This window comes from Antechinus flavipes, chromosome 6 (genome assembly GCF_016432865.1).
Source record: "Antechinus flavipes isolate AdamAnt ecotype Samford, QLD, Australia chromosome 6, AdamAnt_v2, whole genome shotgun sequence".
In the NCBI taxonomy this organism is placed as follows: Eukaryota; Metazoa; Chordata; class Mammalia; order Dasyuromorphia; family Dasyuridae; genus Antechinus; species Antechinus flavipes.
Genome location: NC_067403.1, coordinates 185,500,818 through 185,514,170, shown reverse-complemented (window position 1 = coordinate 185,514,170; position 13,353 = coordinate 185,500,818). Strand labels below are relative to the sequence as shown.

At 40.3% G+C, this 13,353-nt stretch overlaps 1 protein-coding gene across 1 annotated transcript in view; it reads left to right on the top strand.

The window, feature by feature from the left end:
- ZDHHC2 (zinc finger DHHC-type palmitoyltransferase 2) overlaps positions 1 to 4,170 on the top strand; it is a 51,958-nt gene extending 47,788 nt beyond the window's left edge. Inside the window, exons 12-13 of the mRNA XM_051963840.1 lie at positions 358 to 415; positions 1,995 to 4,170. Coding sequence (XP_051819800.1) covers positions 358 to 398 — 41 coding nt within the window. The 3' untranslated portion in view covers positions 399 to 415; positions 1,995 to 4,170. The remainder of the gene's footprint in view (positions 1 to 357; positions 416 to 1,994) is intronic.
- Positions 4,171 to 13,353: the final 9,183 nt, after the last annotated feature.

The following is a 13,353-nucleotide window of genomic DNA, read 5'->3' as shown; positions in this document are numbered from 1 at the left end:
GTAGTGTGTAATCCTAAATATATATTCTTACCCACTGAACATGTGCATTTGAAACACTGCAAGCTGTTTGGGGGAAATACTAAATGCTTCAAGAATTCTATGATTTTATAGATGTAGTCCAGAATCTGCTATAGTGATGAGCCAGCTCCTCAGACATGACTAAGTTGATCCCTAACAGGTACAGGGAAGGGTCCACCAGCTTGAGAACCACTGGCATAGCCTCCAAGGGCCCAGGACCACAATATCCAGCAAGGAAGTCTGACATTAGGAGAGGGATGTGGGAAACAAGAGGTGGATGGGACGACACTCTCAAGGAAAATAAGTTTTCCAAATACTATTGTATCCTTTTCCTTCAAGGTATGAGCAATCCTGGGCTGACCATAGAAAATGAGACCTAGAGACTCTTCAAACAAAGGTAAGTTTTTATAAAAAAAACAAAACTCTCCAGAAACTTAATAAGAAAAGGTATATGTCTGACACTGCATCATGTTCTGAAACACTTTTTCAACTTTTAGTTCCTGACATTTGACAGGGAGTCAGTCTTCTCTAATAAGGCAATCAATATTTGCCTGATTGCTACAATGTTATCTACTATGTTGTATTATTGCTGGCCTATATTTTCTGTTCCCTACTGTATCAAACCACAACATAATCCCAATTTTGTTTCTTTCATTTACTTCTCTTATTAGTACACAGCCTTCAACTCCCTAATCTTGGTCAGAGTGTGTCCCTAGAACGTTGGCTTTCATCAAAATAAATTGGCAGCATTGTTTCAAAAATCTATTTTTTTTGTAACAAAGTATAGTTTTTTAAAGTCTTATATACTTTTTAAACATCCAAATGAAAAATATACCATCTCTCTGAAATTAAGATCTAGTGACATAATATTTGTAAAAGAACTTAGTAGAATGTCCAGTAGAATAAATGCTATATAAATTTCTATTCTCTTCCCATTCCCTAAAATCCTTAGGTCTAAAAACTAAATAAAATTAGGGAGCATGATCTAAGAAGCATCAACATGCCTTTTTCTTTATTCCCTTTTTACAGGATTTTATTGGAACTGTTTTAAAAAAAAGGATATTTCTTAAGTGAGCTTGTTATACACCTAAATATATATATATATAATCTGTAACCACAGGGTAGAAAGTCCCCCCAAAACACGCTCCAAAACTGCCCCTTCAGTGGCCAAATACAACAGGTAGAAAGTCCCCCCAAAACATGCTCCAAAACTGCCCCTTCAGTTTTGGAGCATGTTTTGGGGGGACCTTCTACCCTGTGGTTACAGATTTTCAGGGTAGTATTAGTGTCCAGATTAAATGTGATCAATAGATGTGTTGCCTAGGAGAGAATGTTCAGACCTTTTTGTCTCCTAGCTGGTACTCTTTTAAGGTAAAATTAAAAGGAGGTAGAGGGAAGACAGGCATCCATGTCTATATATGTTAATTGCATACAGTTTTAGGTTCTGCTCTTTTATCTTTGATTATGGAAGCAAGTGATTTCTTTGCCCAGTAGCCACAATCCTATGTCCCAACAGGACCGATTCCCTCTGGGCCATTTGTTCTGTAAACCCGTGTACAATGGCCACACCATAAAACCTGTTTCCTTAATTGTAACATCAGAGAATTGGATTTTATTATTCAGTTATTTTTCAGTTTTTCTTATTCTTTCGGGTTTTCTTAGCAAAGATACTGGAATAATTTGCTCTTTTCTCCTCCACCTCGTTTTACAGATGAGAAAATTGAGATTAATAGGGTTAAATAGCTTGCTCAGGGTCATACAGCTAGTAAGTATCTAAGGCCAGATTTAAGCTCAGGAAGATGAATTTCTTTGGCTCCAAGCCCAGCACTCCATCCACAGCACCACCTAACTGCACCAATTCTAATTCCAGATCCTAGAATTCTATGCCCTTGCTGGCACCCATTAAAGCCTCAATTATCCTACTGCTAAACTTATTCCAGTGCTTCAACAAGATGGCTTTCTGTTTTCTGTTTCAGTTTGAGGTCACGGTGCTGTGATCATCAGAGGAAACTCTTCAACAAGGAAGGACATCCCACGAGTGACCTGTTTATTCCATTTACTCCTTGGGTAGACCTACTCAGACAGAAGAGCAGAGATGATTCCTTCTCTGCACCATTGCTTGAAACATAACAGAACTGCAGAAATTTTTGTAAAATGTAAAGAATGTTTCAACTAACACAGATCCCTGCTGAATGCTAAGAAGTCAGTGGTAGGTTATGATCCGAGGGGGAAGAAAGCTTTCCTTCCCTCCTTGTGAATCTTGGAGGACAGAATTCACAATGGAGAGAATTTTAACACCAGGGGTTCAGAGAGCACAAGTTATTATCTACCAAGCTAATTTGGTCAATTGATTTTCAAATTCAAAACACTTTCATGCCAGGCCATCACTTGAAGTCAGAATCTCTCAAATCTGTCTTTTGGTATCTGCCTTAGGGAAGTAGGATGTCACCATGAAGCCTGAGGATCTGGGCTTCTCCTATTCCAGCTCAGCCTTTTGTTACCAAGTGTGACCCGCTTATGGGCCTCTGGTTCCTTATCTGCAAACTGAGTCCTCATCTGTTCTAGCTGGAGTCTGAAGTTCTTTCAGACTCATAGTTGTGCTGGGTAGAGGGAACAGACCAGACCCATAGAGGAGTATCCTCAGATGGTGAGAACAATACTTCCAATTTCTGAGAAAGCCTGATAAAGCAGACTCTCCCTCATTAGTTATTTCTATTCCATCTTCCAAAGGGCATGTCTGAATGGGGAGACCGGAGCTTATACTGTGGACAAAGACAACTAATGTCTGGAGCCATCATGATGTGGTCTTTGTCACATCAGCATGAGAATTAATTTCTCCCATTTTCAGTCTTCCTAAAATTGATAGAAAACAGCCCCATGATGTCATAAACTTCAAGAGGCCAGATGGAAGTCACCAATTGAACCTGTTTCTGAATTCTCTCTAACCTGTCTCTCCAGGTAGTACTGAAACCAGAAAAATGGTTGCACTTCCACCAGACTTTCTCTTGGGCTAAGAAAAAGGGTATTGACACCCTCTTCTGTTGTAGCAAAATGGTGGTGGTGAGGCAATCAATGTCTATCCTCAAGCATGATGTTGCATAATGGAGTTATGCAGAAAACCCTATTTCTGGTCCAAGACTGGGTTCAAAATAAACTGAAATGGTATTTGTATGAAGTAATGTGGAAATGTTCTGCCCCACCGAGAAACCCTTGTGCCTTTGTATGCACTAACTATAGCCAGAATATTAATTAGCGTGATCTATTTTGAGAGATAAGCCCACAAATTTTATACAAGTGTTAGGATTTTACAATGATAGTTTTTATTGCACTGACCCCAGAAGTTTAGTGTAGGCAGCCTGTTAAAAGACCTGAAGTCCAATTAGCAAGGAAATGATGACATCCTGGAGTTCTCACCCCATTTGCTTAGACCAAGACACAAAGCCCTCCATAGAAAACCAGGCGAGGCTTGGGGAAAGTGAGCTCCACAAAGGGCCCTTTTGGCTTTATTCCTGCTGAACGAGAGAGCCTGATTCTTTATTCAAGCAGGGTGAGTTGAGAGAAGACATCAGAATCTCTCTCTTTTACCAAAGCCCATTTTGCAGCCTTGCCTCAAGGTCTAGAGGGAGAATTCTGGGGAGAGAGAGAGAAGAATATTTTCTCTTCCATGTTCCTTTTGAGAAATAATGATGATTTTGATCTGATGTACCCAGATCATCTCTGTGAAATCTTTTCTCAGCAGATGTTACATCTTCATTTTTATTTTGGTGTAAAGAGTTTTTGGTTGTTGTTGTTGTTGTTTTTTTTTTTTTTTCCTACAATGAATTCCAGTTATAACTGAGATCTCACCCACTTAGCACTTGCTGTCTGTTACCGAGCTGAGTTCTGTAAGGGTCCCACACGGGTGGGTGTGATGGGTTGGGAATGCTGTATTGCAATGCCCACAAATGCACCTGTTTGTTCTGACAAGATTCAGTCGGGTGGTCACTCAGTGGCAGTTTTTGGAAGAATATGGTCCTTGTCAAAGGGGATGATTGCTTTCTCCCCACCTGACCCTTTTGCTGTCCTATTGGGTTTCTCAAGTATTTTACATAATTACTCAATGCAGTTTATTATCAACAGATACATTAATAAAAGGAGACTTTATCAAGTTGAGACAGTGTGAAATATTCATTCCAAAGGATGTAAACTTTGGTGCTCTTTTGTCTTTTTTTTCTTTTCCTTTTAAAAGGAAGTGTTTTAGCGAGGGGTCTGGTCAAGTCATTTCTGTGATCTTGTGCCAATCCTTGACCTGGCACCTGTCAAGGTCACCTGTAGACCTTTTTCCTTACCTCACCCCTGCCACTTGGTATGAAACACACTGACTTGAAGCAGCAGCAGATGCTTTGGGTCTGGAAATACCTGCTGTCCCTCACCCTCTATTGTTCTTTTGTTCTGGATTTTAACAGTCTCTTACTATAGGCTCTTAACAATGACAGGAGCCATGGTGGTTTTTCTCTTCAAAAGTATTATGCCAGCTTTTTGCTTTGTGTGTATGTTTTCTGCCTCCCCCAGCAGAGTATCTGCTCCTTCAGAAATGCTGCGATCTTGACTAATGACAGAAGTAGCCAGGAGTGTCCACAGGGAATGTTGCCTTGTTGTACCATCAATAAAGTCTAATCAGGCAGGTCTGCTCATTGTCTGACTGAAATGACCATTGTAGTGTACTTTAAAATGGCTCTAAGAATATAATTTTCCTGATATTTAAGAAAAATAATTCTTAAGCAATAATGGCAAGGCTGACAGCAGACGAAGGGATAGTGGGAGAAACAGCAGTAGCAAGTTATGACAATCAGGTCATTTGGAAGAGGAAATAAAAATCATAAAATCAATTGAATAATTCTAGAGAAAAAATAGAAATAGTTTAGGTGTTGGGAATAAGACTACAGGAACCTGAAGTTGCAGGGTAGACCCGTTGGAAGGCTGTCCTGCTAAGGCTCCATCTTCCTCCCTCACCCCACTAGAGCCACAGAATTGTATGGTCTTTTCACAGTGACACTCACAGGAGGAGGGACCTGGTAGTCTCAGAGTAAGAGGAACGTGGTTTGAATCCATCTTCTCCCTTGAGTACCTATGTGACCTTTTTCTCCTGGACAACGAGGGGCTGGATCTCAAGGAGCTCCTTCCAACTCAATCTTTGCTCCAGTGACCCACCTGTCAAAATGGCACTTGGGTGAGGAAGCAAGAGCCTTGGGTCAAGTTTCAGTTATATCATTAGCTAGCTGGTTGTAATTGTCAGCTTCCTTCTCAGGAATAAGGGGTAATACTGCCCAGAGCCAGCAGCCATCAAGCCAAATCCATACCCAGAAATGTTGTTCATTCAACATTTCCTCATGATAGGGAAGGGCAGATAGACTCATTACTTTCAGAAGCAGCCCACTTCACTTTTGAATAGTTCCTTATTAGGACATTTATTCTGACATCATACTTTTTCAAAATCTTTATTCTGAAGAAGTTTATATTTTAGTAGAAAATATACATATGTAGAAAATAAGCATATATATATATAAGCATATATATATAACATAGAGAATAATGATAAATAAAGGTGGTTAAACACAAGAGAGTTAAAGAAGATACTAGTAGTTGAGAGGATTTTTTTTTTCTTACAATGAATTCCAGTTATAATTGAGATCTCACCCACTTAGCACTTGCTGTCTGTTACCGAGCTGAGTTCTGTAAGGGTCCCACACGGGTGGGTGTGATGGGTTGGGAATGCTGTATTGCAATGCCCACAAATGCACCTGTTTGTTCTGACAAGATTCAGTCGGGTGGTCACTCAGTGGCAATTTTTGGAAGAATATGGTCCTTGTCAAAGGGGATGATTGCTTTCTCCCCACCTGACTCTTTTGCTTTCCTATTGGGTTTTTCAAATATTTTGCATAACTACTCAATGCAGTTTATTACCAACAGATACATTAATAAAAGGAGACTTTTATCAAGTTAAGACAGTATGAAATATTCATTCCATTTAAAGCTTCATGTAAAAGGTGGGTATCTATAACAAGCAAAACCAGGAATATATTATACACAATAACAGCAATAATGTGTGATAATCAGCTATGAAAGGCTTTGGTTCTTCTCAGTAGTTCAGTGATCCAAAGCAATCCCAATAGACTTTGGACAGAAAATACCATCTGCATCCAGAAAAAGAACTATGGAGACTGAATGTAAATCAACACATGCTATGTTCTCTTCTTTTTCTGTTTTATTTTTTTTTCCTCTCCCATGTTTTTTTCCTTTTGTTCTGTTTTTTTCTCTCTCAACATTACTCATAAAACAATGTTTATTGAAAATAAATTAATTTTAAAAAGAAAGTATATTCACACACCTTTTTGATAAGATTTTTGATAAGATTATCTCCAATTTGCACAATTGTATCTCATTTGTAATATAGCTTCTTTTAAAAATTTTTAAAATTTTTACTTTTTTTTTTTCTGGTTGTACATTGATTTTTTAAAAGTATATATTTCTTTATGAATTTCGGGCTGACATCAAACTTAACTTTGCCTCAAATGTGCTTGTCATATTGTGCTTATCAGTTCAATTATTTTTCAATCATGTTCAGTATTCCTCTGATCCCTTGGAGATTTTCTTGTTCTTTAAAGATACTAGAATGATTTGCTATTTCTTCCTCCAGATCATTTGACAGATGAGGAAACTGAGGCAAACAATAAAGTAATTTGCTCAGGATCACAGAGCTAGTAAATGTCTGATGCCACATTTGGACTCCGGTCTTAACTCTTAAGCACAGTGCTCTATCTACCATACCCTGTCAGACTTAAAGCAAACTATAAAAGCATTATTTGTTAGTAATAGGCAAAATCATTGTTGAGATGGTTCCATCTTGTATAACCTACATGACAAAGTACCAGACCTCTTCATAAACTGAAGCAGCCTTGGCTCTGCTCTTTATACAAAATTTTAAAGCTGCCCCACCTCCCCTTAATTTGGGAGAGAAAACCCTGGAATGAGTGGTAGCCATTAGTTCAGATCTTACAGACTCCACCTGTTATGCAAAGACTAGAATTTGGGTCTTGCAAACCCTGACCAAGGTTGCACACTGGTTTGCATTGAGTTTTAGCCTCAGTAGTTTGATTATGTAGCTTGTCTGTGGAATGGTTCTATATTTGTAGAAAACCAGAACCATCCCTGCCCTAGCTAGGTACCTGGCGACAGGATACAGGAGACTAAAATTCGCTGGTGAAGTAGACGGCATATGTGAATCCTCCCTTGGTGGTTGATAAGCAACTTTCCCTATGTTTCTCCTCCCCCTTAAAAGGCAGTGTGCTGATTTATAAGCAGCCTGGGCATAGCGGATGGACTGAAGTAAGGAAAATTCAGTCGTGGGGGCTGGTTTCCAAGGAGTCTCCTGGGAGACAGCACTGGAACTGAAGTCTTTCCACAACTGGGCTCACAGATATCTGAAGACCAAGGAAAGGACTGGAGCTGCTTTTTAAATCAAATTCCCCTCAAATGTGAGTGAAGGCCCAAGAGCCTGGTAAGATGCCCAGGAAGAGTGCCGGACTGTGGTGCCCTGGACACTGAATGCAGAGCCCCTCACACTCTCTCAGGGGCGAGAGCAGGCAGCCTCATGATTGTCTGCCAGCAATTATGTCTGATAGAAACCGTCTTGGGATTTGCTCACTGGCAGGAGGAAGGAATGGTGATTTGCAGAGCTTTCAGTCAGCATTCCCAGGCAAGCACCCAGGCTTGTGGTTTGGATCATGTCTGGGTCTTAGAAACAGCACTTGGCATTTTGGCACTGTTAATGTGCAAGGCCTGAGGTGAAGTGGGAGGGGATAGCTTTATAAAGCCATTTATCTTCATTGGCCTGCCACTAGAAAAACTTAAAGTGTTAAGCCAGACATCTTCTTAATGTAGGAGAAGGGACCAAAGAATCGAAGGTGTGAGATCTGGGATAAAATCTTACTTCTGCTGTGTCTTCTCCTGCTTTAAGTTTCTTTTCTAAAGAGAACAGAATTATAGGTCTGAATTTAGGAAGACCCCAAATTCAAATCCAGCCTCAGGTACTTACTGTGTGATCCTAGACAGGTCACTTAACTCAGTTTTTCCCAAGTGTCAAATGAACTGCAGAGAGAAATAGCCAATCATTCCAGTATTTTTGCCAAGAAAATCCCAAGTCGGGTTACGTACTTATTTAATCATTGGAGGCAGCACAGTAAATATACTGCAGAGAATAATGGATTGAAGTTAAAATCTCAGATCTGGATGTCCACTTCCTGTGTGATTCAGAGCAAATAATTTCATTTCTCTGGGCTTCAGTTTCTCTGCAAAGCAAAGATGACTCGCTAACTTCTAAAGCTCTTTCCAGGTCTCGGGATCACAGGGCTTAGAATGACACTACCACAAAGGAGCTGCTGTTGTTGAATTAGGGAGTGGGACTACATTGTCTCCTAGGCCTCTTCAAGCCAGGATCCCACCAGAGAGCAGGGGGGAAATTTAGAGCAACCAGTTAACCTCTGGTTTGAGAGGAATAACCTGCTCATCTCATAGATCCATCGTCTGTAGTGCCTTTTTAAGCTATAGCTTTTTTTTTTTCTTTTCTGAGCAGTAAATGGAAAGCAATTCTCCATGTCTTAGATGCATCTTGGAGGACACGTGGGAATGAGAAATAAGCTAACATGATTTAGTATTGTTACAACATTCCAAAATTATAAGTTGTGCAAAGCCCTTTAAGATAGCTTTTCCATCAGGTATGATATCCTCAAAGGAAGAATTCTGGCTCTGGAGATATGCTCTGGAGCCAGAGGTAATGGTTTCAAATCTTGTGTTTGCTCCTTATTACTTGGAGGGACTACAAGCAAATTGCTTCATTTAATTCTTTAGAGTTGGGCTAGATGAAATTGAAAATCCCTTCCAGTGCTGAATCTATGAAACAGGAGATGTAGAAGGGGACCTTGGGCCATTTTATCCAACCCAGATGGATCAGAATGACCCTCAACAAATGGTCATCTAGCTGCAAAGCCAAGACCTTTTCTAGGACAAACTCGTCTCGCACAATGTCATTGGTTTGCTGTGCAAAAATGGAAGCATATCTGGCATCAGTTTTCTATAGGAAGTCTTTTAAATGGGAAATACTGGAAGAGCATTGACCTGAATTTGAATTCTGATTCTGTCACTCGCACTGAGCCCCTTTATCGTATCATCAGTTATACCTTGGCCCACTTTGCACACTCTCACCATCTGTCTTTACTCCTGTCAACAGGCTGCTGAATGAAGGTGGAGAGAACCATGCAAGGAATGACTGGGTGCTCTACAGATGTACGTTGCAGAATCTTCCCCGGGCCCTCACTGCTGTGAGGCAATCCTGCTTTACCTCCCTTATCAGTTCTCTGACCCCCTCTCTACCAAGGCTCCTCCAGACCATCTCACCTCTCCTCAAGCCTCCCATGGCTCCCCTTCCTCCTACTCTGTCAGCTGAGGCCTTTGCTCATCTATGACAGAGAAAAAATTAAGGTCATTAGCCATGAGTTCTTTTCTCCCCTCTCCCTCATCTTCCATCACTCAGATATTCCTTGTCATTCTCTAATTTTCCTTTTAAAAAAAAATTTCTAATACACATTGCTTCTGAAGCATGAAGAGAGAAAAAAATCAGAACAGGGAAAAACTATGGGGGTAAAAACAGAAAAAAATCAACACCGCATGTATTGATTTATATTCAATCCAATCCTTTTTCTGGATGCAGATGGGATTTTCTATCCAAAGTTATTGAGATTGCCTTGAATGTCATTCTTTTCTTTCACTTGTCTCCAGGAAAGGAGCCTTTCTTTTTACCAATGCAAACCCTTCTCCATGTACAAATGACCCTGTTCTATCTCAATTTCTCCAACAGAGTGGCTCTTCTTTCTGCTCAGTCTCTCCCTTTCAATGAGCTGTTTCCCTATTGCCTACAAACATACCTGTAACATCCTCTTCACTTGATCCTTCCATCCCAGAAATTATCCCACGTTTCCCTTCTCTCTCTTGTGGGTAAGCTCCTTGAAAAGACCGTCTACTACTGGTGCCTCCACTTCCTCCCTCACACTCTTCTTAACCTCTTACAGTCTGGTTTTCAGCATCATTTCACCGAAACTGTCCTCCCCCAAATCACTGGTGATCTCTTTGCTGTCACTCCCTATTACTATGTAGCTGCTATGGCTCCCTATCATTTGTAGGATCAAATAGAAAATCCTCCGCATTTAAAGCCCTTTACCACCTGCTCTGCTCCCAACCTTTATTCAGTTTATATGCTCTGTAATCCAAGTAGCCTCCTTGCCCTGTAGAGCCCTGCATCTTAGTTCCCGACATGTCTGGCTGCAGGGCACACTGTTGGGCCTCCCTCCCAACCCCTGACCCTCCTAGTTAATGCCAGTGCTGTCTCTCTGACACTACTTCCCAATTATCCTGTCCATAACTCGCTTGTACCGAGCTGTTTGACTGGGAGCTCCTGTTACCTTCAGCCTTTGGCAGTGTCTGACACAATTTGACATTTACTTAATGTTTATTATTTAATCATTTCTACATCTTTCTGCTCTGGAAATGAGGGAGGTGGACTTGATGTATTCCAGTCTCTTGTTCTAGATCTAAATAGAACTTATTTCAAACCCAGGGTTCAGCACAATGTCCTATAGACAGCAATGAACACTTATCTGATGAGAAGATAGCCTTTTCCATTTCATTCAAGAGGGGATGGATGAGGTAGGCCAGTTCACATGTGCATTGCCAATTAGCTCTAGCTTTTACATGACTGGCCCAGGTCCTTTCCAATCACCTATCATCTACAAGGTATTTTTTTTTTTTTGGCTGAGGCGATTGGTGCTCTATCCACTGCAACAACTAGCCCCTAGAAGGTATCTTTGACACTATCTTTTGTGTGCTAGAAGTGATAGGCTATAATCTCCATCTACCATGTCTCCATTATTTGTAATGGGTTGAGGCTTGAGTTGATGCACTGAGGTCCCAAGCACGTGAAGCTAAATAGTAATTGGACCATACTCTATTAATATATAAGCTTGGAGAAAGAATGGCCCCCACCCACTCTTTGTGCAAGTCCTGATGTGTTGTATAGGAAATGATGTTTTTGGTGAGTGGGGGCAGAGGAGTGGAAAGGGAAGCGGACGGAGAGACTGCTGGCTGGCGTCTTGACACAGCTGCTCGCATTGCCATTGCGACGGCCCTTCAGCTCAGATCTCCCTCTGCTAGCTGGCTTCCTGTCGCAGCTGCCCATATTGCTATCGCAATCCTTCTTCACCTCTACTGAGAATAAAGATTGAAGATTTTTCCCTTAACCTGAATTCCTGACTCTGGCTAATTTTAAATACGCGGTCATCACAATTATTCACTAGAATGCCTGCAACTTTGATTCTTCAAAGGCCATGGTGTGTGATGACCTGCATCATATATATCATGAGAGAATTCTGGTATTAAAAAAATAGCCCTTTGCATGAGTTAGCAGCCTGTGATCAGCAGCACTGTGGTTTCCCAAATAAAATCTAGCCCATTCCTTTTGTCTTGTTCCTTTTGGGTTATTTGCAATGATTGGAAGTTATAGACGACAGGATCAATAGTTTACCCATTAGGCTACACATCATATTGTTGGGCCAACAAGCATTTTCCAGATCCTGGTATCTTCTGTGGGTACTATATTTCTGTGTGGTTGTGGATCTTACTAGTTCTGTGGTATTTAGTATTTATGAGGCAGTTAGTACAACATCAGCTGTATACAAGAGGGTTTCATCATTTATAAGGAATGTCATTTGGTCTGTATATTGGATATGTTCAATGACAGGGATATGCCCTTTTGGTGATGTCTTTGCCAAAAGTTGAAAATCAGAACATTGCTTAGCTGACACCAGCTCTTATTGCATTATGGAGGAACCTTTGCAGATTTCTTATTAAAGGAGGCTGTCAAGCCAGCATTTGGCATTACTGAATGCACCTTTAAAAAAAGGGGGCGGGAAGGGGATTGCAGTTAGGTGGTACAGTGGATACAGCATCAACCCTGAAGTCAAGAGGACCTGAGTTCAAATCTGACCTCAGACACTTAACACTTCCTGGCTGTGTGATTCTGGGCAAGTCACTTAACACCAATTGCCTCAGCAAAAAAAAAAAAAAAAAAAAGAGAACTCATATTCTCTATATCTGTCAATTGTTAAACTATGAAAATGTAATTTGCTGTAAAAAACCATTTGAGAAAGTCTCATTGTTCCCTTCCCAGCTGGGAATCAGGAAGACCCAAATTCAAATCCGACCTCAGAAATTTAGCTGTGACCCTGAGCAAATTACTTATTCCCTGGTTGCCTAATTTCCTAATCTGAAGAGTTGGAAAAGGAAATGGCAGAACACTCTGGTAACACAGCCAACAAAACCCCAAATGGAGTCATTTGAGTTGGAGATGACTGAATTGAATGGATTATGGGAATATAATTGAGATTTATAGATGGGAAAGTAAGAACACAATTCAGTAGTTGATGATTATCACTTTGGTACTTTCTTCATCATATCTTGACAAATGACCCTCTAGCTTTTAAAACTGCTATAGCAGAGATTTCTTCTGTGTATACTTATACACATACTTTAATTGCTCATCCTGTTCTTTCTACTTCATTTAGCCACTTGGGGCCTAAAATATGGTTAAATGGTCACTCTTGAAGATGTTACGCAAGAATTGGTTGATCATTCCATTTGAGGGTCATTCCTTATCTTTGCTATTTAGTCTCAATCTCTGAGATGATGTAGTTCGCCCATTTCATTTCATTGCTTTATGATGTAACATTTCTCATTGCTTTCCACTATGCAACATAAGCTTGGGCAAAGGAATATGATAAAAACTTATATTAGCCCTGGGAAGGAAATGAAGCATTTATTAAAAGAATATTCTGAAATTTTCCTTCACTGCTGGGTTTCACATTGCTACCCCCCGTCCGCCTTTTTTTTAAAAGGGAGCCTACATAAGCAATTTTCCTGAGATCTAAAGTCACATCTGATCACTCTACCTATAAGGAATTTAAAGAAATAACTGTAAATGAAATGTATCAGCTCAACTCCTCTCACTCAAAGCTTAAATTCTGAATTTATTCATCAATCCTTCCACATGACTCTACTTCCCAATTTTTCTGAGATGCTCATTTGAAATAGCTGTATTTTCAAAACTGAAGCTTCTCCCAGAGGGGCACATAATAAAAATCTGTTTCAGGGACATGATACATGGTTATACAAAGGTCAGTTTACCCCGCCAAATACAGAAATGCCTCCTGGCTCTTCTGAAGTTTAACAATCATTTTAACCTTAAGATTT